The 22,931-nt window shown below is 30.0% G+C and overlaps 1 protein-coding gene across 1 annotated transcript; it reads left to right on the plus strand.

The window, feature by feature from the left end:
- The first annotated feature begins 10,916 nt into the window (after positions 1–10,916).
- LOC132947321 (COP9 signalosome complex subunit 1b) lies at positions 10,917–16,208 on the plus strand. The gene is made up of 10 exons (XM_061017582.1): positions 10,917–11,270; positions 11,342–11,455; positions 11,533–11,714; positions 11,784–12,084; positions 13,093–13,170; positions 13,245–13,474; positions 13,852–13,957; positions 14,042–14,130; positions 14,200–14,329; positions 15,352–16,208. Exons 1-10 carry the CDS (start codon positions 11,247–11,249, stop codon positions 15,556–15,558), a joined length of 1,461 nt encoding a protein of 486 aa, XP_060873565.1. The 5' UTR covers positions 10,917–11,246; the 3' UTR covers positions 15,559–16,208.
- The last annotated feature ends 6,723 nt before the right edge of the window (positions 16,209–22,931 follow it).

The raw sequence follows: 22,931 nt of genomic DNA on the forward strand, positions 1-22,931 counted from the left end.
AACTTATAGATATTTAAATGGTTTTCAATATTTTTTAAAATGTTATCATTCGAAGTAGAATATTTTTACTCGGATTATTATCATCAGATCCAAAATGTCAGCGTAAAGGAATATCACAATTATTATCAACTATGGAAAATGTCCATAACGCCTCAAAGAAAGTCAAAAAATTGTATGGTATATAGTAAATTAAAATATAAACATTCAGTGAAATTTTCATGTATCTACTTTTTTGTTTTTAGAGTTACACCAAAAACTAAAATAAATTTAGTCAGAAACCGATTTTGCCTAAAAATTCCCGTTTTTCCTTCATTTTTATTTTGTTTTTCTCTGCGCTTTAAAAAACTATTTTAAATTTTAAATTTTGAATTCCCAAATGCACCAACTTAATTCTCTTTCCCATCGAACGAGTTACTATTGAAGAAAATAAATTACAAATTACAATAGATTTTCTTATTTCTAAAACAACGCGCCAGTAGAAATCCATACACATAAATGAAAAGATAATTTTTTTGTCATCTGAGCTCAACACCGTCAATATATTATTTAATATAGATGACTGACTTAAAAAATAACATACCAGACTTAACATGTATACTCAACAGCTGTCTTAATTTTCATAGCGGCTATCATAATGTTGTACTATTCGTCTATCCATGGTTCATAATCTCTACTTGTCTAATTTAAAATATAAAAAAAAAATTATAATATTAATAATATTATGTATTTATATATTTTGTAGTAATTTAGCAACATTATAGCGGTCTTAATTATACCATATAATTTAAGTTCGTCGGCAGATAACAGCATACCACGCGTTAGTCGAAAAAATTGAATATCATTATAATGAACAATTTAAAAAAACAGAGCCGTGAGGCATGAAGTTATGAAAACTTCAATCAAAATATAAATGTCTATATTAAATATATATTGCTTTCTATTTGACATAAAAGAGTTTAGCCATAAATCACTCACCGTTGAATCACCATTCCCGTCGTCCCCAAATATCTCTCTCGCCGCTATATCATAATGGAATAGATGGTAAACTATATCTACAAATGTTCTATCACTTTGTAAATGTGTCTCGACATCATGGATGATCAGCGAGGATTCTACAAAACTTGCATGTCTGACAACCGCTTCCGGCAACCAATCAGGCATTTCCATACAGGAAGGTAACTGTACACGAGAAAAGCGCATTTTAATAATTTATTTATTTTAGATAGATTGATTGGTATATAAGTAGGACTTACTGCGTACTTCAAACGCTCAGCGACTCGTCCAGCAGCAGGGGCAAAGGCTGCAGCAGAGGCGGTGGTAATAAATAATCTATTCTCAATATGGTAATCGTCGTTGTTGTAGCACAGGTACTCCAAATTAAATACTTGATTTTGTCGTTCCTATAAACAAGAAAAAAGTATATTTTGATTCTATATTTCAAGGATTTTTAGTGGACATTAAGTCTTGAACCCTATTATAGTAATAAGTTGTGTAAGTAATTTAATACTTAAGTTATAAATGTGTTTTAACTACTCCATTTTGTAACCACACCTTTTTTTTTTTAGTATTTTTGACGTTTTTAATTTTTTAAGACATGTTTTACCTATTTCTCTTATTATGACTAAACAAAATTTACTTCATTGAAAATTGAAATATCAACAATAATCATAGTACTATGAAATATAAATCATTTTCATGTTGAACTATATAATATAATCTGGTAATCTGGTTTTAAATCAGACAAGTCTGAAATTTATCTTTGAATCACACCAACCAATTAGCTGATTTTTTTTTTATATTTATAAACGCACCTACACAATTTTACACGTTAGATGCATTTTTTGAAAGGGCATTTAAATCGAGCCCTAGTAATAACTAATACGTTACTAATTTTCTACTTAGCTAAGATTGCACAATATAGTGTTAAAAAACAACTCAAAACTATAAACTTTAACAAGCACGACCGGAGGGAGGGGGGGCAAGTTGTGCAAATTTAAGAATTTTAAATCTGGAAAAATGTTATTTTTTTCAGACGACTATTTCTAGTTTTTTCCTCAACACTCGTCTGACGACTCCTTTGCTGGCCTGGTAAATCGTAAACAATTTAAATTCAATTCAATTAATCAACGCGCGTTTACTTATTGGGCCTGCGTCTATATGAAAAAAGTAGCTCTTAGACCAAAAAGCCAGACAAAACTGAATGTATTTGGTTTAATGGATTTTAGTTCTGAAAACGGATTACGATTGATCAACAAGATTATTAGGTTTGAATAAAGGTGATTTTTAATATACGGAATGTTGTTAGTGTCACAATGAATAATATAAATCGAAAATATCATATTTTTATTCATCGATATCACAGCTGAAAAAATAGATAGGTGTTCAAAATCGCATCTCTAATACTAATAAAAACAACTTATTTCAAATCAATATCTCCCTTGCAACACGCAAATCTCTTATAATAAAACGCTAATCTAAAATAAATAAGTAATAGTAACTAGTACCTACTAGTGATAGTGGATGATTTTACTAATTTTTGTTATAACAATGTTGACTATTTTTATTATGGCAATCTTGAAACGTTGAACATTATCATTATAGGTATAGGTAGGTACTTGATTATATCCAATTGAATAACTACTGCTATAGACGTAAGCTATTATACAGGAAATGAAAAATTGAAAACCAACATCTCTATAAATCAACACACAATTTAATGACTGGTTTTAGTAGTGTTACGTAATTTCTCAGTATACCTCAGTGACGTATTTATGGGGGGGGATATGGGGGATAGATCCCCTCCCTTGACCTTTTTTTTTAGTTTAGGTATAAAGTTTAAGCTGCAGTACTGTTGCTATTTATATTTTATAATTTTGTTATCCTGTGGGCTGCGAGTGATATTACCCAACAATAACAACAAAATTAAAATAGGACTATATTCGAGAGAAGTCGGGTAAAACCCGCTAGTACCTAACCTATTATACTGTTATATACGTAGAACACGAAACTAATTGCGACAGCGGACAGAAAACGATAAGGAATTCGTAAATTTTAAAATAAATATTAAAAAAGGTGGATAAGTGGATGTCGCTCTGCTGTACAGTAGGTTACAAGTGGGTCACTGTAATGGATGGTGTTAAATTTGAATTCAATGATATAATATCATTGTATAAGAAAAACGATTCTGAGGGAAAACGAGTCAGCCTATGATTTTACCAAGTATATTTGATGATATTATTGTGAATAAAGTAATTTATATATAACCTATTTACGTGGAGCCTTGTTTTAAATTTTCAATCCTTAGCCATAAAAGTTAAAAATTTATACATTTTTAACCACAAAATAATTAATAAATTATAAATTTGATAAATGTTGTCAAAATTTGAACTTTAAATGCTTATAAAAAAAAATTGTGCCTATGTATTTTTAATATTTTTCAACTGCTATTAGAACGATATATCAGGAGCCTTATATTAAATTTTCACGCTTTTTTACCCAACAAATAAAAATTTATTGATATTTATAGAAAAAAAAACTAAAAAAATTGAAAACTGACAATGTCCGTAAACAGCTCAAAAAGAGTCAAAATATTTTCAACATTTTATGGTGTATAGAAAATGCTAATATAAATATTCATGCTTTCTTGTCACAGAGAGGTCGAAATTACAACAGATGAAGTAATTGATGAGTTGTGCTTAAAAAACAGAAAACTAGAGTTTATTTTATAAATTAATAAAACAGAGTAAAATTAAAATCAATATTATTGTTTTTATTGTTAGCCTTACATGGAGTAACTAACAAAAGGTTGCATCAACACTAAAAAATTTTGATATCCCCCTCCTCAAGAAAATCCTATATACGCCCCTGGTATACCTAATCATTAAAAGTATAATAATAATAATTATAACACTTTATATAGTTTATAGAAGAAAATCAATTATTTAATGTATCTCTCATTTAATGTATTACTCATTAGGTATATCATACATCTTGTTAGCTATTTATTAATACACACGTAATTTTCGAATGTATTATTACTAGCAGCTGGTCCTGCGCACTTCGTCTATTGTACTAAATTAAAACTTTAAAAAAATTGTGATTGTTCAACTCCTTTTGAGTGCAACACAGCCTCCCTGGTAGGCACTCCGACTACGTCAGATCGCGAACAATGTGCGATAGCATATCAAGTAGGCAATGTGTGAAAATTCATACTTACACCTCAGTGCCGGAGCAAGGGTCGGGGGCGAGTGGGGCATGGAGGTCTAATCTATCTCTGTACCAAATATCATCGCAATCGGATGAATGGTTTAAGAATGCATAAGGATTAATGGACACACACACAAACTTTCATTTTTATATAGGTACATATTAGATATTAGATAATATTATACCTATATTTTAATTACTTAAGATAATATTATACCTATATTTTAATTATTTAAGAAACGTGCAAATTATGTTATGAAAATTTAAATAATGACAAAATTAGTTAATTTTATTTTGAATAGTTAAACAATAAATCTATATGAGGAAATATTTCACAATACCTACCTACCTAACATCCAGGGTGATGCCCTTGCACGGTGAATGTTTACAACGATAAGATACCTATTAGACTTAACAAAAAACAACATTACAATAATATATAAATATAGAAAACATTATACTATATTGTATTACAAAATATCTTATAACAGTACATTTTTTAGGTAGGTAAGAAATATCTATCAGTTATCACACATATTTTATGATCATAATATTTTCAAAAGTGCACACTAAAATACACCTACACATATTAAATGTTTATAACTTATGTACATTTATCCAATCATAATAATATAATACTTGAGCTGTATAGGTACATAAACTATTTCATTCGTTTAGAACACGGCTGAAGTCCTAGAGGCAATATCAGCATGACAGCATACTCTTGGACTCTGTCTGCACAACTTAGTACAGAGGTGGTTTGACATTTTTCAGTTGGTGGTTCAACAATAGTTAATACCACCCGACCACCTACCAAAAACTAAAGTCATATTAGGTACAAGAACCTACCTAATTTTATAATTTTTTTGACAATTATTTATTTATTTTAAAACATGCTTAATAATTGTGATTATATGATAAAATTAAGTAGGTATACCCAACTATAAATAACCAAGTGAACGAGTTGACATTACAAACCTAGATATAAAACAAAATTAGTTTTACCTAGCGTGCTTACACATCGGCGCAACTAGGGTCAATTTTTTGCTAGAATTTTATCAGCACCACCGACCCCCTAACAGTTAGGGACAACTAATATACCAGCTTGCTACTAACAATACACAAATAAATTCATATAAGACTACGCAAAATGGGGGGACTTCAGACATGTGGGGTGATTCCAGACTACACAAAGTTTTTTTAGTTATCTTATAATTTTTAAATACACGTCCAATAAAAGTTTAAAACTAATACCCCACGTTAATATCTATTATAACTTCCATAGAAAATAATATATATTGATGACATACCTAATTTAATCAAGAAGGAACCCAATTATTTTTAACTATTCAATTTCAAGTTCTAATTTTGAACTTGTCTCTAATTTCAAAGATCTTGGGATAATATTTGATTCTAAACTAAAATACACATATACACAAAAGCAAATTGATCGAGCTTTGACTCATCAGTTGTTGAATTCAATATAAGTTACTACATTTCAGCAAATTTCACATTAGAGAGTAGTTCAGTAATAACGGTATTATTATATTACAATTCTAGTATAGGTACAATTGATTGCGAATAACACAATCACATTGCCATAATTTATTCGTCATAAAGCTGGTATAACTTCTTAAGTTGATTGTTAATGTATGTGATTCTATCTATTTGTTGCTAATAATGAATTGGCCATCAAATTAACCATTCTTATATTACCTATATGGCTATACCGGACACACAGAACCAAGATAAGTATACCTACCTATTAAAATGACACCCACCCCAAACTTTTCGGTGGTTCAGTGAACCACAAAATGCATGATCAAGCCGCCTCTGCATCTGGAATTTGGAGAGTCGAGAACCATCTGAAATCACAACTCATTAAAGGCGGGAAATGGTTGTGCAACTATACCCTACCAAGCACGATGTTCTTCCATTGTTTACCTAAGTTGTTAGGTGGTCGGCATAAAATGTTCGAATACATTTCCAACAATATTATTTTGTATAAATTTATAATTTTTTGAATGTACAAACGAAAATTGAATAAAATTAGTTTTATACATTTTTATATTGATTGTCTACAGCTCACTTTACCTACTACGTATTATAATTTCCAGTTTTATTTATTTTAAAACTATTTAATTATTTTTTTTTTAATATTTACACATATATTTTAAGGGATCTATACTTAGTGTGGAAAACATTTCATTTTGAGTTGGATCTGTTATGATTTTTTCTATTATACCATAATATTGCGGTTTAATAAAAATGTTGAGTACTTACATTAATTATTATAATAGCCAACTCCGCTCGAGTTAAAATTTGTCTATTTTTTTATCGTTTTCTGTTTGGCTTCAGTGGAAATATATGATAAATACAAACCTTTATAAACACAATTACAATTTACAATGATTACTTTCATCAAATAATTATCGCAGCTAACAAGCAAACTAGATCCCTTAATTTAATTAACGTGTTGTACTATATTATGAACTGCTTTGATAAATAATATTATAATATAATTGCCACCTACCTATATCGATTTGAAAATCAAAATTACATCGAATTGCAATTGCAATTATTTTCCAATGTTTTTAAATTCTAAAGTTAGACATTTATGTTTTTTAGAACTAAAATTACCTCTCCACGTCAACATGATTTGATAGGTGCGTACTTAAAATTAACAATATTGTATATTAAAATATCTCGTAAATATGCTTCTAAATATAGAAATAAACGAAATAATTGTGTAAAAAAAGTTTTGTAGATTTCACTATTTAATCTAAATCATGTATTCATGACACAATGTGGTATGATCCCGTTGCGCGCAAATCGGAATAATTTTAAGAACATTCGTAGGTTTCATTCATAAAAATTATTTTTAAAGTATATAATAATATGATTTAATTTAAACTATTTGCTACTTACTAGCTGGCTTCAAGATAATTATATACTAGCCACAATAAAACACTACTACCTTAGTAACTATAAATTATTTAATGTAGGAGACAAACAATTGTTCGAAAACCGTCATTAAGTGTTTAGCTCTTGTCCTGTTCATAGTTTTCTGTTCGCCGTTCGTTTATCACGTCGTATATACTGCTGCAGATATGGACACCACAGTAGGAACTGAACAATCCAAACAGTTGTATGCCAATAACGAGGAACGATCCATAGTCGACGTCCTAGATTTGGCAGTAAACCTCAAGATCGTGGCCGCGGTCGGGTCACCGCTACTGCAGCACCGCGGACACGCTGCAGAGAACAGTTGTAGTACCCGGTCTTCGCCGGAATTGAGTATTAACTCACCCGTATACCTGGAGGACGCGCTTGTGACCAGACCTGCATCGTCGGAGGCACCTTTTCGCGTGACATCCAGTACGGACGCACTCGGGGAAACCATAGTTGACGTTCAAGATTTGGCAGCGAACCTCGAGATCACGGCCGCGGTCGGGTCACCGCTACTGCAGCACCGCGGACAGCACGCTGCAGAGAACAGTTGTAGTACCCGGTGTTCGCCGGAATTGATAATGAACTCTGCAGCCGTATACCTGCAGGACGTGCAGCTTGTGATTGGACCACCGTCGGAGGCACCTTTTCGCGTGACATCCAATACGACCTCGTTGATTGACGCGCTGGATCTAGCCGTGGATCGCAGGGTCACGGCGGCTGTCCTGCAGCAGCGACCGATACGGCGGAGCGAATGTTTCTGGTCCCGGTCGTCTCCCGAACTGCGAATCCAATCACCTGCAGTGTGCGACAGCGTGAAGACAGCTGTCCAACCGGTACCTGCGGAATACCCGGCAGCACGATCTGTCGATCGGCGGAGGTCTGCCTGGAAGAGGACCAAACGATTCGTTTGGAAGTCGTTGGTGAACATGGCACGCAGGGTTTGCTTCTGCCAAACCTTCGTGGACGTAGAGTAATAATATGTTCACCAAGTTTTCTACCTCTCCCCTACCGCCACCGTCCGCCACCCACCTTAAAGTTTGTAATATTGTTCGCCCGCCAACCGCCGTCCGTCCGATGGTTTTTTGCTGCCGCGTTTGCGCCCGTTGGTGTACGCCGTTTTCCGCTGCACACGTACTTCGTGTACCGTGCCACCAAAATTACCATAGTTATCTTGTTTTTGTAAATCAGCGTGTTTTATAATGTACCCCGGGGACAGTAGTGTAAACACCTCGTGTTCCTGTCCCGGCTGCAATCAGTGTTTCGATTTATTAGTGAAATCTTCGTTGTCAATACGCATTCGCGCGTATGCAATGTCAACTTGTCCCAATTGTACTATTGTACAAAATTTGTATTAGATTTATTATATTCACGGACTCTGGTACGATAGCGCCGTGTAAAACGAAATGTGCAGTTCAACTATCCTATGAGTCGACCAATTATTTATGTTTATTCGACCGGACGGCGGGCGCTAGGTTTATATTATTATTACAATTCATTGGAAATTATGTATTATTATATGAGTCTAAAAAAAAAATATTATTATATTATGAGATTGCCGTCTAAAAATTATGTATCATTATTTGAGACTTTTGTCTAAAAAAGTAAAAACTATGTATCATTGTATGAGACTGTTGTAAATATATATTTAGCCATGTATTTATTATTGCTTTGTATATGATAACACGCTCAACGTTAAGTATTCACTGAATTTTGTGTAGCTAGGTATATTATACTATTATAAAACGGTACTACCATTGATTTTTTATTGATTTTTATTATTTAAGAAGATATTTATTATTTGATTAACACTAAATTATACACAAAGAGTATTGAAGGAAATAATAAAAATTATCTACACCTTTAAGCTAAGCAATATTTTGATTACTAAACTCAATAATTCAAATAAAAAAAGTAAAATGTCACAAGTTTTAGAGTTAAATATTGGACATTAAAAATTAAAATTCGTTTTAGAAAAAGACGAATTTTTCAAATTAAAAAAAACCTCATATTCGTCTACAATACACTTATACACAAAAGCAAATTGATCGAGCTTTGACACATCAGTTGTTGAACTCAGTGTAACTTACTACATTTCAGCCAATTTTACATGTAATAAACTGCAGTAGTTCGGTAATAACGATATTATTATAAAACAATTCAAGTATACAATTGATTGTGATTTTCGAATAACAAAATAATTGTCACATATTGTCTCATACATTATGTGACTATATTTTTGTCATAAAGCTGTTTATAACTTCATAAGTTGATTGTTGTTAATGTATGCGATTGTATATTTGTATCTATTTGTTGCGAATAAATAATAATGAATTAGCCATTTTTATATTATCTATAACGGTTATGCCGGACACTGATTACCAAAACCAAGTACCTACCTATTAAAATGACACACACCAAACTTTTTGGTGGTTCAATGGATCACAAAATGCATGATCAAGCCGCCTCTGACTTAGTATCCACTTGGATGCCTCGTTTACTAAATATAAGACAATAATTATACATAATAAAATAGCAGTCATGGATTCTAATATTATTTTAGATTATCTTAGGTATTTATAATTATATGACATGGTTATGTAAGGGCTTTAATTTTACGGTAAGTAAAGACAGGCAGGTAACCCCTAATATATTTATAAATAAAATATATTATATTAAATAAGTGGTTATGACTTAGTGTTTGTTTTTCTTGCCGATCACTCGCATTGTTACCTATCGGTACACCTAAAACTCGATTTAAGACAACAAATCAGAAAAGAAAATTGTTTATTATTTATTTGTAATACACAAGTTTTAGATTCTGAACGGAGCGAGGACGCTTGTGGTTTTACAATGGGGTTTATATTTATTTTTTTTATCCTGTATACAAAGTTTCTACCAGAAGTTCTTCGATTTCAACATATAGTACATTATCTTTTAGCAAATTGGATCAAGATGGTACTTTAGGGAGGTCATTTTTCGATTTTCTCAATTGCTATTTAATGCCACTGGAAAAACTACCGGCAAATTACGAAAAACCGTTAAAAATGGGATTTTAATTTCTAACGCTTAGTTTATCGCCATAATATAGCAACGAATAAAAAATTATAATATAATAATACTAATTCAACATTCAGGCTATAATAAATAATAACAATATAAAAAATCCAGACTGACAACCGTCTCCGCTCAGAATCGTTTTTCTTATACAAATAATACAATGACCCACTTGTAACCTACTGTACAGCAGAGCTACATCCACTTAACCACTTTTTATATTTTATTTCTTTTTGTATCATCATCTTTTAGGACAGTAAAAGTGCTTGGATTTTCTTCAACAGTATCCAAAAGTTTTCAAAAGCGCCGAGAAAAACAAAAGAAAAATCAAGGAAAAACGGGAATTTTTACACAAAATCGATTTTGGCTTTTGGTGTAACTTTAAAACAAATTAACGTATATACATGGAAATTTCACTGTATGTTTATATTTTCATTTTCTATACACGATAAGATTTTGACTCTTTACAGACATTGTCAGTTTTCAATTTTTTTACTTTTTTTTACTTATATATTTATATGTCTTTTGTCTGTGCATCAGTACGATAGGCGTCGACAGCGCTTCCAGTGTTAATTTGTTTTGCCAATAGAAAATAATATGCGGCCGTCTCCGTGGTTATACTTCTACCGTGGTTACGGTTATCATAAAAAAAAAACTATTCTTATCTCGATTTCGTCATTATCACCGCAGTCCGCAATATTATAGTATATACCAATACGGCAATACCGCACACGACTGACCAGCGACCACTAATCACAATAATACAATATTCACATTTCACAATTATTCACTAATTTTTTCTTTTATTAAGTACTAGACTGTAAGAATTGCAAATAAATAATATTGTTTTTTCGAGTGTTGAACCGAACTATATCGATCTTCAATCTTAACAACTTCGACGCGATTACATTGTTGTAGGGGATAACTGACTCACAAAGACAAATAACGATTCGTTACTAGATAGTGGTAGATACCAGAACGGCATTCAGTATCCGTTGACATAATACATTAAAACGAATTATATTATACAGAAAATGGCATCATTGAGATCACTGAACGTAAGTACTTTTTACGTTCTTCAACAAACACAATGTAAGTAACCCAACGATAATTTATCATTATATTTCAGCGCACCTTACGAAATGCCCAGGCTGGAGCCATAGATCCGATGCAAGTTGATGCACCTCCTGAAGAAAATGACAACAACGAAGAAGAATTGTATGAAGTGGACATTGATTCATTTGTAAGGACTAATGTGCTTTTTTACTAATGACTACCGTTATTAAGCTCTATTATTATTATTATTATTATGGACTTTAGGACCTTGAGACATATGCCAATAGTTACATTGGATTAGCTCGCATTTACAGGCTTATGTATATAGCAGACCATTGTCCAAGATTGCGATCTGATGCATTACGTCTGGCCATTTCACATGTTATTACTACAATGAATGCTAATCTGTATCAAATGCTACACCATAAACTTCAACAATGTCATGGGTATTATTTTTATTTAAGACAATAACTTTGTTTATAAATTTAATTTATTTTTTATTTTTTGTGCAATAGAATTATACTACCAGATGTTACTGGAGCTAATCCGGTAGATACAGGACTTCCAGTGTTTAATGCTATTTGGGTAGAAACTACAACTCAAAAATCAGCTATGAAACTTGAAAAACTAGATGGAGATCTTAAGAACTATAAAAGTAATTCGATTAAGGAAAGCATTCGTCGTGGTCATAATGAAATTGGTGACCATTATGTCAATTGTGGAGACCTCATTGAAGCAACTAAAAGTTATTCTAAGGCTCGAGATTATTGTACTAGTTCCTCTCATGTCATATCAATGTGCCTTAACATAATAAAAGTATGTATCTATCGAGTATGAGATTAAATAATTTTGCTGTTTCCTTTAGACATGATAATATTAATATTTCTCAACCCTACATTAAAATTTAATCCATTAAAATTATTCATAAGAATACACAAACGACTTGATAAATTAATTAATAATTATTATTACGATCAATATTGTTTTATCGGCCAGAAATTCTTAGGAAACACAATTTAAAAATAACCCAAAATTTAATTATTTATAAATGTTAGCCTACCACGCACAAGGTCTTTTAGACGGTATTTTAATGAGTGAAGAACTTTGAATATTTCTATATTACTGACATCAGATCATATACAGTTGAGAGTCTTATTTAATTTTAGTTCATCACCTAATTATAAGGTACTAAGGTTAGATTACGTAAATATTTTGAATTCTTGAAATAGTGAACAAATTTCTATACGCCCAGTATTTTTTACCATAAAGCATGTGCTCTAGAGTTAACTAACATTTTGTAAATTAAGAGGGTTCCAGCATATCATGTTTTAAGGAGTAATATTTAGGCTATTCACATGACATAAACATTTGGGCTATGTCTATGTGTGAGTAGTAAATTAACATTAGTATGTAATTCCAAGAATCTCTGTAATACCCCATTGGGCAACTGGCCACCGGCTGCAACTCATACACATGTCAATACTTCGCGATAAATGAAAATATTATCGTTAGTATTATTATAAAAACTACTAAAAGCGGTAGTAAATTAAACATACTTCCGAAATTCAATTGTAATTTTTTAAAAATGGTTGAATTTACAAACTTCTAGACTATGATTAAAGTCATTTAAGTCAGATAGAAATATTATAAAGATAATATTATTGATGCTCTAATTGTTAGTACTTTATATAGTTTTTTAGTTATAGGAAATTATAGTGTCTTAATAGTTATTTTTTTATAAAATAAAATAAATTTGTAATTGATTCATATCTTATTAGTTTAAATATTAATTTTTGATTATAAAAACACAATGTTTATTACCAGGTTGGAATTTATCTGCAAAATTGGTCACATGTTATCAATTACATAATTAAAGCTGAATCTACTCCGGACTATATGGAAGTAATAATAGCTTAAATGATTAATATTTTATAATATATTTAATAGTATTAGTAATTTGTATTTGATTTTTTTAGAATTCTGAACTACAGACCACATACAGTTCTACACTTAAATGCATGACAGGTTTAGCTGAACTTGCTGGTCGTAAATACAAATTAGCTGCTCAAAATTTCTTGAAAACCAATCTTGATTATTGGGATTCTTGTGACGTAATGACTCCTAATGATATTGCTATTTATGGAGGACTCTGCGCATTAGCTACTTTTAACCGTTTAGAACTTCAAAATAGCGTTATTTGCAACAAGTAAGTTTTTCAGTTTGTATAAATACTATAGGTTTGTTCATGATATAATAAACTAGGTATGATGCACACATCCTCCCCACCCGCCGACCATCACTGACAAAAAATGGCGCTGGTCTTTTGCTGTTTTTAAATTTCTCATTATGATAATATTATCTAAAACAATGAAAAGTGGCGAAAGACTGTCGCCATCTTTGCGCAACATAATACAAAAATTGATTTGTTGCCACCATAGGTTTTTTTTTAACATTTTGGTCTGACATAATTTCATATTCCACCCCCCAAAAGCTAAAATATTAGTAATAATATTTTATTTACAGTATTATTATTCACTTTTAACACTACTAATCACCATGTTTATAACTAACTTTTTTTTTTAGCTCATTCAAATTATTCCTTGAACTGGAACCTGAAGTACGTGATGCGATTTTCAAGTTTTATGAGTCCAAATATGAAGTCTGTTTAACTATTTTGAACAAAATAAAAGTACTAAACATTTATTTGTATATTCCTTTGTTTATTATAAATTATTTTAATAACTAAAATACTACGTAATATATTTCATTTTAGCCAATTTTACTTCTTGATATGTACATTGGATCTCACATAAACCAGCTCTACTCTAATATAAGAAGCAAAGCAATGATTCAATATTTCTGGTCAGCTAAATATTTAACAACATACTTTAAATAATAGTTTTAATAATAATCAAATTTGTAATTATTTAGTCCATACGACTCTGCTGACTTAAGAAAAATGGCATTATGTTTCAATACTCCATTGCCTGATTTAGAGAATGAACTTATGCAACTTATTTTGGATGGTCACATCAAGGCTCGTATTGACTCCATTAATAAAGTAAGTCCCATTGTACTTGACTTTCAAATTTTTATAGTAAAATAAAACTGGTTTATACTTAAGATGACACTATCCATGCATTTGTGGTTTCTGTCTTACAAACATAGGAAATTTCCATTCACTAGTTTTAATTGTGTGCTGTTAGTTTTGATATTAGAGTGAATTTTGACCTATTATCAAACTTGTAGATACAAACATGAGCATTATTTGTGCTCTTAGCATTGAAGAATTTTTTGATATTTTAATTTTCATGCAAGATATGGGTATTTGAAGTATCACAAATTAAAAATGCTCATATTTTGCTTGAAAATTATAATCTAATGATTAAGCACAGATAATGCCTAAAAGTTTAAAAATAAGTTAATTCACACTAATATCAAATCTAACTACACACAATCGAAACTAGTAAACTAAAATTTGCTATATTGCACGTTTGTAAGACGGAGACTACAAATGCATGGGTATTATTCTCTTAATTAAAGCCTTGGAAGTCGTTCAGCTGTATACTAGATTTTGAGTGTACATCAAATGTAACATACAAACAAATAACAATAATTCTGAGCTTAGATGGTGTATTAGACCCCATATTTTAAGAATGCTCTTATGAAAAATATTGTATTATATTTACAAGCTTTTTGAAAACAACCATACAATTTTATATCAGTATATTAATAATATTATATTATAATACTATATTGGTAAAATTTCAATTATTGGTTGTTTGTTTTTGAAATACAAAAGATTTTATCAAAAAAATTTATTGGTATTGCATAAATTTATTTTTCTCAATAAGAAATGTACTGGGGAATGTGGGGATGTGTAAAATATATTTTAATATTTTATCTGAAAGTTAGATTACTTTTGGGATGATATGTTTCAGGGACATTAATTTTGGCTGTATCTTTTTCATAAATATATTTTTGGATAAAATTAATTTAGCAGAAATTATCGGATATTTATTTAGTTATTACTTTATAAATATATGCTATTATTGTTTTACCTATTGTAATTTTGTATTCTAGATCCTTTACGCTAAGCATCCAAATCAAAGAGTAGAAACATTTGAGAAAGCTATGTCAATGGCTCAACAATACAGTAGGTATATGCACATTTTAGTACTGAAAAGTCAAATGATCAAACACCAGTTAAATTCAAAACTCGGTAAAGTTGAACGTCTTAACAATATTGGGAAAACTATAAATGTAGATTTTGTAAAAATATCTGGATAAAAAATGATTTACTAATGATCATATATTATGGAATATTTAGATTGTATAATAATTTTGTCATTAAACATTAAAAACTTCAAAAATTTTGTTTTTATCAATAATTGTATTTTTTGTAAATTATTAATAATTTCAGAAAGTAATATTATTAATATAAAATGTATATACTTTTTTTTTATTACAATTTTTATTTATAATTTAAAATATTAATTTGTATAACATATTTAATAAAAGCCAATCTGAAGATTGAATGTCGATAACTGATATGAATGATACACAATTAATGACCAAAAAATATTACCATTGGTTTAACTATATTATATTTAATGTTCCGTTAAAATATTTGTTTTTACATTTAATTTTGCAATAAACGACAATTTCCTAGTTAATTAAATTCAATAATTTTTTTCAATTACAATGATTATGTTGTAAAGCCAATCAAAATTAACTGTACTAAAGTCTAGATAGACCAATTCAATTGAAAAAGTAATTATTTGGTAAGTTACTTACTCACTTACAAAAACATTTGCAGATAGTTCTAAAAAAAAAATATCAACAATACATAATATCAACTACATGTTAAGTCAATTTATTTCCATAATAATTATTTGTTGGTATAATTAAAAATGTTTCAACTACCCTCTTAGAAAATATTTGTTATATTTAATTATTAAAACAATAATATTTGGTTAAATATGGTTAATTTATGATAAAATAAAATAGAAATATTTAATATAATACATTTTTGTTGTGTACAAAATATATTTTAATATACAGTATGTCCCAGAAGTCCCTTATCATCCCTTAGTATCAACATGGAAAATCAATATATTTAAATGCAGTTTTTTTTTACAGTAATAAATATGGAAATTCTGATTGAATAGTATAATATTCAATTTTTTTTTTTCAAAAATTATCAAAACATTTTTTTAGGCAAATAAGTTTTTTAAATTTCCAAGATAGCCATTTTGTTGATCATATTTTTTAAAACAGTTCAAAAACAATAAATATTAAAATTAATGAAAATTGCACAAGTAAGAGCTAATTATTATTTTGAGTTTCTAAGAATAATAGTTATGTTACCTATGCATACGGCATTAGCAAAATATGACTGTCATGTTAATTATTACAATCGCGCTGATTTTTGGGCTAAAATTAAAAATAATAATTAGGTCCAACTTGGGCGATTTTCATTAAATTTTAATAATTTTTTTTATTTTTGAACTGTTTTAAAAAAATACGATCAACAAAATGGCTATCTTGGAAATTTAAAAAAACTTATTTGCCTAAAAAAAATTTTTGATAATTTTTGAATTTTTAAAAAAAAAAATTAAAAATTATGCTATCAATCAAAATTTCAATCAAATTAAATTTCCATACTTAATATGACTGTAAACTAAACTGCATTTAAATATATTGATTTTCCACGGTGATACCGAGGGTGATACGGGACTTCTGGGACATAGGTACTGTATTGCAGTATAAAATTGAATATTATATAAAAAAGAACAATATGTTTTCCTTTTGTGATGATAATATGGGGCAGTTAAAGATGAGGCGGGGAATGTAACTGATCGAGTAAGTTATGTTTTAAATATTTTTTTTAAAAACAACTTATTATCTTTAAATTGAATTATTATTATTTATTTTTGACATGAACAATATTTTAATGATTTATTATTAATAAAAAGTAATAAAATATACTATTTTCATATTCAAATTTGTATATCAAATATCAATGCATTGATAGTAAGTTGTTTACACATTACACGCAGATATAAAGTGGAAAACATGTACATATACATAACATTAAAAAACAATCAAATTGCACTTAAGATACTTCATAATGATTAATAGGTTTCTAATTTCTAGTATATACAAGAAATGCAGGGTAATTAAAAATGTAAAATATTTTTTTTGTCACGCCTGCACCGAAAGTTTGGTTTTCGACCACGGTTGAAACGTTCGAAAACGTCCTTTTTCCGTCCAGCGGGCGGTAAAGTGGAAAACCCCAAAGTGCCGGGCGGAAAAGAGGAAATCCCCAAAAGTGCCGGCCGCCGGGCGCGTATCCCCTGCACAACCAGAAACTAAAATGTATACCTACCACGGTCCTTACAAAACATAAACTCTTGGTTACATCTTAAATGTATAGTATAACCTCCTTGCATGACGCATAAACATTTAAACATATTTAATTTGCACTGTTCCTAGATAAGTGCGTCGAACGATGCGTTAGTAAGTTTATTTCAAGCAATTTGTATAATAACCTTAACAGTTACAATAATAAAATATACAAAGTGAAAATTGTAATTTTGAAATAAAATAAAATGTCTTCCATGAAATTGTTTTTGTAGAATAGTCTGTAATTGCTGCATAGATCCCTGCGTAACCTTTTCCATGAACGCGGGGGCGTGACAAAAAAACAGTATGTGTGGCTCGCGCGGGAAGGCCCGCGACTGAAATGGCTCACTTCCCGCCCTTGCCACACAATATACTATTTTGTCACGCCTGCACCGAAAGTTTGGTTTTCGATAGCAGTTGAAACGTTGGAAAGCGTCCTTTTTCCGTCCAGCTGGCGGTAAAGTGGAAATCCCCAAAAGTGCCGGGCGGTAAAGTGGAAATCCCCGAAAGTGCTGTGAGCACATTTCACGCGCGTATACCCTGCACAAACAGACACTGAAATCTATACCACGGTCGTCGGTCCTTACAAAACATAAACTTTTGGTTACATCTTAATATAATCATATTACCTAACCTCCATGCGTGACGCTTAAAATAAATAAAACCAAATGGTTTCTTTCACGAAATATTGTTGTCGTACAATATTATATAGTTGTTGCATAGATCCCTGCATTACCTTTGCCGTGGTCGATAAATGCAGTGGCGTGACAAAAAAAAAAAGTAAGTGTGGCCCGTGCAGGAAGGCGATTTCCGCCCTCGCCACACAATACATACTAGGTACTATTTTATAATTTTAGTAATTCGTTGAATTTGTTTATTTTCAAAGAAAATTGTTACTTATAACGTTATGAATGTACACCGGTTCTGAAACTATAATTCGTATTAGTATTTAATGTTGATCATAGTATAAGGTGTAAACTATTTAGCAGGTATACGAGACATAATAGGGCATAGTGTAGCTATAATGTTTATTATTATATGTGTAAAAAAAAAATCAAACAAAATTTGTTTTTAAAAAGTCATTGTGATTCCGACTTCCAAGTAAATCATTTAATACAAATCAGTGAGTACTGGGGGTATGGCATTCGGTAGCCACCTATCCCTTCATCCAAATCGATTTGTACGTAATCTTCATCTGCGAATCATGTAAAAACTTTATAGTAACTGGGTAATTTTACTTTGGAGTTTGGGTTATTTCCCCAACCCTCTAAAAAGAAAATTTCAAATTTTCAACCATTTCTTTTTATACACTACTGTAGGTAGGTAGGTACTATAGTGGATGAGTATGATTATACCCTAATATAGTTTGGTGAGTTTAGAAACTGAACTTTTGAACCGTGGAAAAGTGGAAATCCATCAAACTATTATAACTGAGAAACAAATTATGAAATATTCTGCCGAGATTTTAAAGCAATTAAGTAAATACCTACTCGACAATGGACATAATTCCTTACACATTTTATTTGTAAGTAGTAATAAAGAATTATGTTTATTATGTACATTGTATCTATAATTCAAATTTAAATCAAAAAAAAAATTAATGCTAATACAGAATACTTTTTATGTATTAATGTATCATAAATAGGTCGGTTTTGTTTAATTTATTATTAGACAATATACAATATAGTTGAAAACATGAGCCCAGAACCAATAAATATGAAAACTCAAAATCTGATGAGTATTTGCCCAACTGATGACCAGCCCAGTCCTGGACATATACACCACAAGGCTACATCAGAGGCGTATTTTGGAATTTTTCATGAAGGAGGTCCAACTATATAATAATATTTTAACTCAATCAAAGATGATAATATTTTGAAAATTGAATTTGTTAATTATTTCTGAAATGTATAAAAAAAAACAATAACTGATTACCTACCCTTAGCATTTTATATTTTTACTATACAAGATTGAAGATTCAGATTTATTGTATATAATAAAATATAATATATTTTTATAAAATTAATGTATTAATATACTGAAAGAGTGCCTAGGTACCAACTGACCTGAATAATATGCAGTCCTGATTAAATCTTGTTTTATATTATTAATAATAAAACATTTCTAGTAGTCCGGACAACCAAACAAAATATGAAATATAAACAGAAATAGGTATCTATAAGTACTAGGTACCTCGAGTAACTAAGTAAATAAATTAATCTTTTAAAAGACAATGTATTATATTATATGACATAAATTGTTATATTCCATGTATGTATTTCAAAATCATGTACATTATTATCGTGCTTCTTTTATTGATGCGTTTGAATGAATTACGCTGTAATCCGTCGAAACCCAGTAAACCGTTAAAATCAAATTACACAATAGAAGACACAAAAAATAGGTACTTTTGGACTATAAACCAACTACAACGATGTTATTTGCGGTCAAGGACGTTGCCTAATGAAGAGCGATTGGACTATTTAATCACATTACACCGTAAAGTACCTATTCATTTCTATAGTTGCTACTAGCGAAATAGTACCTAATAAATATAGTAATATAATGATTTCAGATTTCTGACGTAAGACATCAGCGTAAAGAGTTGTACAATAATTACCACCAACCATTCGAAACAAAAATATTGCATCATACAACAGCGGAACAACTAATTTATTTTAGAAAAGTCTTCTTATTTAAAAAATCAATCGGTGTTCTTGTTTTCTTTGGGTCGTTGACTATATGGAATTATCGTTTTATATTTATAATTACATAAATACTTGCTTACTATTAAGACTATTATGTATTCAAACTTGCAATAATGTAATTATGTATAGAACATAGGTATATAAGCGATAGTTTCATACTTCCATATCATATAGTCAATGAAGGTACATGAAAAACAATGACACAATGATAAAAATTGGTTTTTCAAATAAGAAGGCTTTTTTGTAATAGATTTTTGCTGTTTAATAATGCAATATTTTTATTTCAAACGGTTATCCTGGTAATAATTATACTATACTTGTACAACTCTAACCGGAAGTTTGTGAGCGAGTCATCGAAAACTTTTAAGACCAGATAATTCAACGCAGTGCCGCCTTAAGAGACCACATATTATACCTATTATCATTATTACTATTAGTGTTATTTTTCATGCCTACTAAATCGGAGATGTTAGTTAAAAGTTAAATAAAAAATTTAATTTTGAAAAAAATATGTGTTAAATTTTGTCTTAGATTTTGAGTGGAGCGAGAGATCTATTGGTTTTACAATGGTGTTTATATTTTTTTTATCCTGTATACAAAATTTTAACCAGAAGGAGTTCTTCGATTTCAACATCTATTATATTTTAGCAAATTGGATCAAACTGGTACTTTAGAGAGGTCATTTTTCGATTTTCTCAATATTTATTTAATGATACAGGAAAAATCACCGACAAAATACAAAAAACCGCTAAAAATGGGATTTTTATTTCTAACACTTAGTTTATTACCATAGAAATGAATAAAAATAAAAATGATGATTTTAGTTCTTTTGTTGTAATTAATAATATTAATTTAACTTACAGGCTATAATAAAATATCCAAACCGTCTCCGCTCAGAATCGTTTTTCGTATACAATAATATGATATCATTGAATTCAAATTTAATACAATCCGTTATACAGTGACCAACTTGTAACCTATACTGTACAGCAGAGCGACATCCACTCACCCGCTTTTTTATTTTAGCTCTTTATTCTGTACACCTTTTATATACTATACCTACCTACATACCTAAAAATTACATATAGTTTAAAGGAAGATCCAAAGATACCTAATTTATGTTTTAGTATTAATATAGGTATTATGAATATTATATATTTTTTTTTAATTATAACTTGTTACAAAATATAAACCTAAATAAAAATCTTTTTACAATAACATAAAAAGGGGGAAAAATATCAGGTGAATTAATTTTTACATCATTTTATATCATATATTATTGTTAATAACTTTTTTGTCATGCCTGCACCGAAAGTTTGGTTTTCGATGGCGGTTGAAGCGTTGGAAAGCGTCCTTTTTCCGTCCAGCGGGCGGTAAAGTGGAAATCCCCAAAAGTACCAAACGCACATATCACGCGTATCCTCTGCACAACCAGACACTAAAAGATAAACCACAGTCCTTACAAAACATAAACTTTTGGTTACATCTTATAATCATATAACCTCCTTGTATGACGCGTAAACATTTTTCATTCATGAAATGGTTTTCGTATAATAATTTGGTTATTGCACAAGTAATTTGTAATAACAGAAATTATATCCGTTATAAAAAATATTGAAAAACATTTTTAATAATTTCGGTGGCACCTACGCTTCCGGGCATGAGCATTAATCACATAACAAGAGATTTATTATGCTGTAATATAGTGTAACTTGTAAATTTCAATTAAATATTAATGTAATCGAATAATAATGTCAACCATATGTTGTATACAAAAGTACGACTGTCATTAAAGTTAACAACACGAAATTTATTCTTTTGAATGTAAATATTTTAGTATATTGTATAAAGTATACCTACACTAATTTATTATACAAATCAGACATATTTTAGTGCTTTAGACCCAGCCCTTCCTTAATAGTTAATAGATAGTAAAAATCGGGTCTACTGGTCTACAGTTATTAGGTATGTACAGGAAAATAAAATGATAATTTTCAAAAACCGTTCTTGATACCGATAAGTTTAAAAACCATTTATTTGAAACGAAAACGAAAACCAATAAATTTGAATAACCTATCTTAAATCCTAAACCAAACCCAAAAAATGTAGAAAACCGTTCTCAAAAACCGAAACCGAAACACTAACCATTAAAATTTGAAATGGTTTTGATCCCTGCCTGGGAGATGGTACACATTTTTTTACACACAAAATACTAAATTTTCAAGTACAGTATAGTAAGTTATTTATTTAGATTTTAAAAGCTATGGGGGCCGGGGGATACAAGTTTATTTTTAGGAACCTTTTATCAAATGTTCAAGCCTTACCTATCAAACTATAAATAGTAATAGCTATTAAATTATTATTTTTATTGAACATTTTATACATTTTTAATAAATTCTTAATAAAATGATATGTATACATAACACCTATATGCACACGCTGCCGTAGCCATTTTCCTCCAAAAACGGGATGCCGTTTTCTCCACTGGCCGTTTTCCTCCAATAAATAATAAATAAAATAATAAAATAGTTAATACCTATAAATAAT

Source organism: Metopolophium dirhodum, chromosome 6, assembly GCF_019925205.1.
Source record: "Metopolophium dirhodum isolate CAU chromosome 6, ASM1992520v1, whole genome shotgun sequence".
NCBI classification, from domain to species: domain Eukaryota; kingdom Metazoa; phylum Arthropoda; class Insecta; order Hemiptera; family Aphididae; genus Metopolophium; species Metopolophium dirhodum.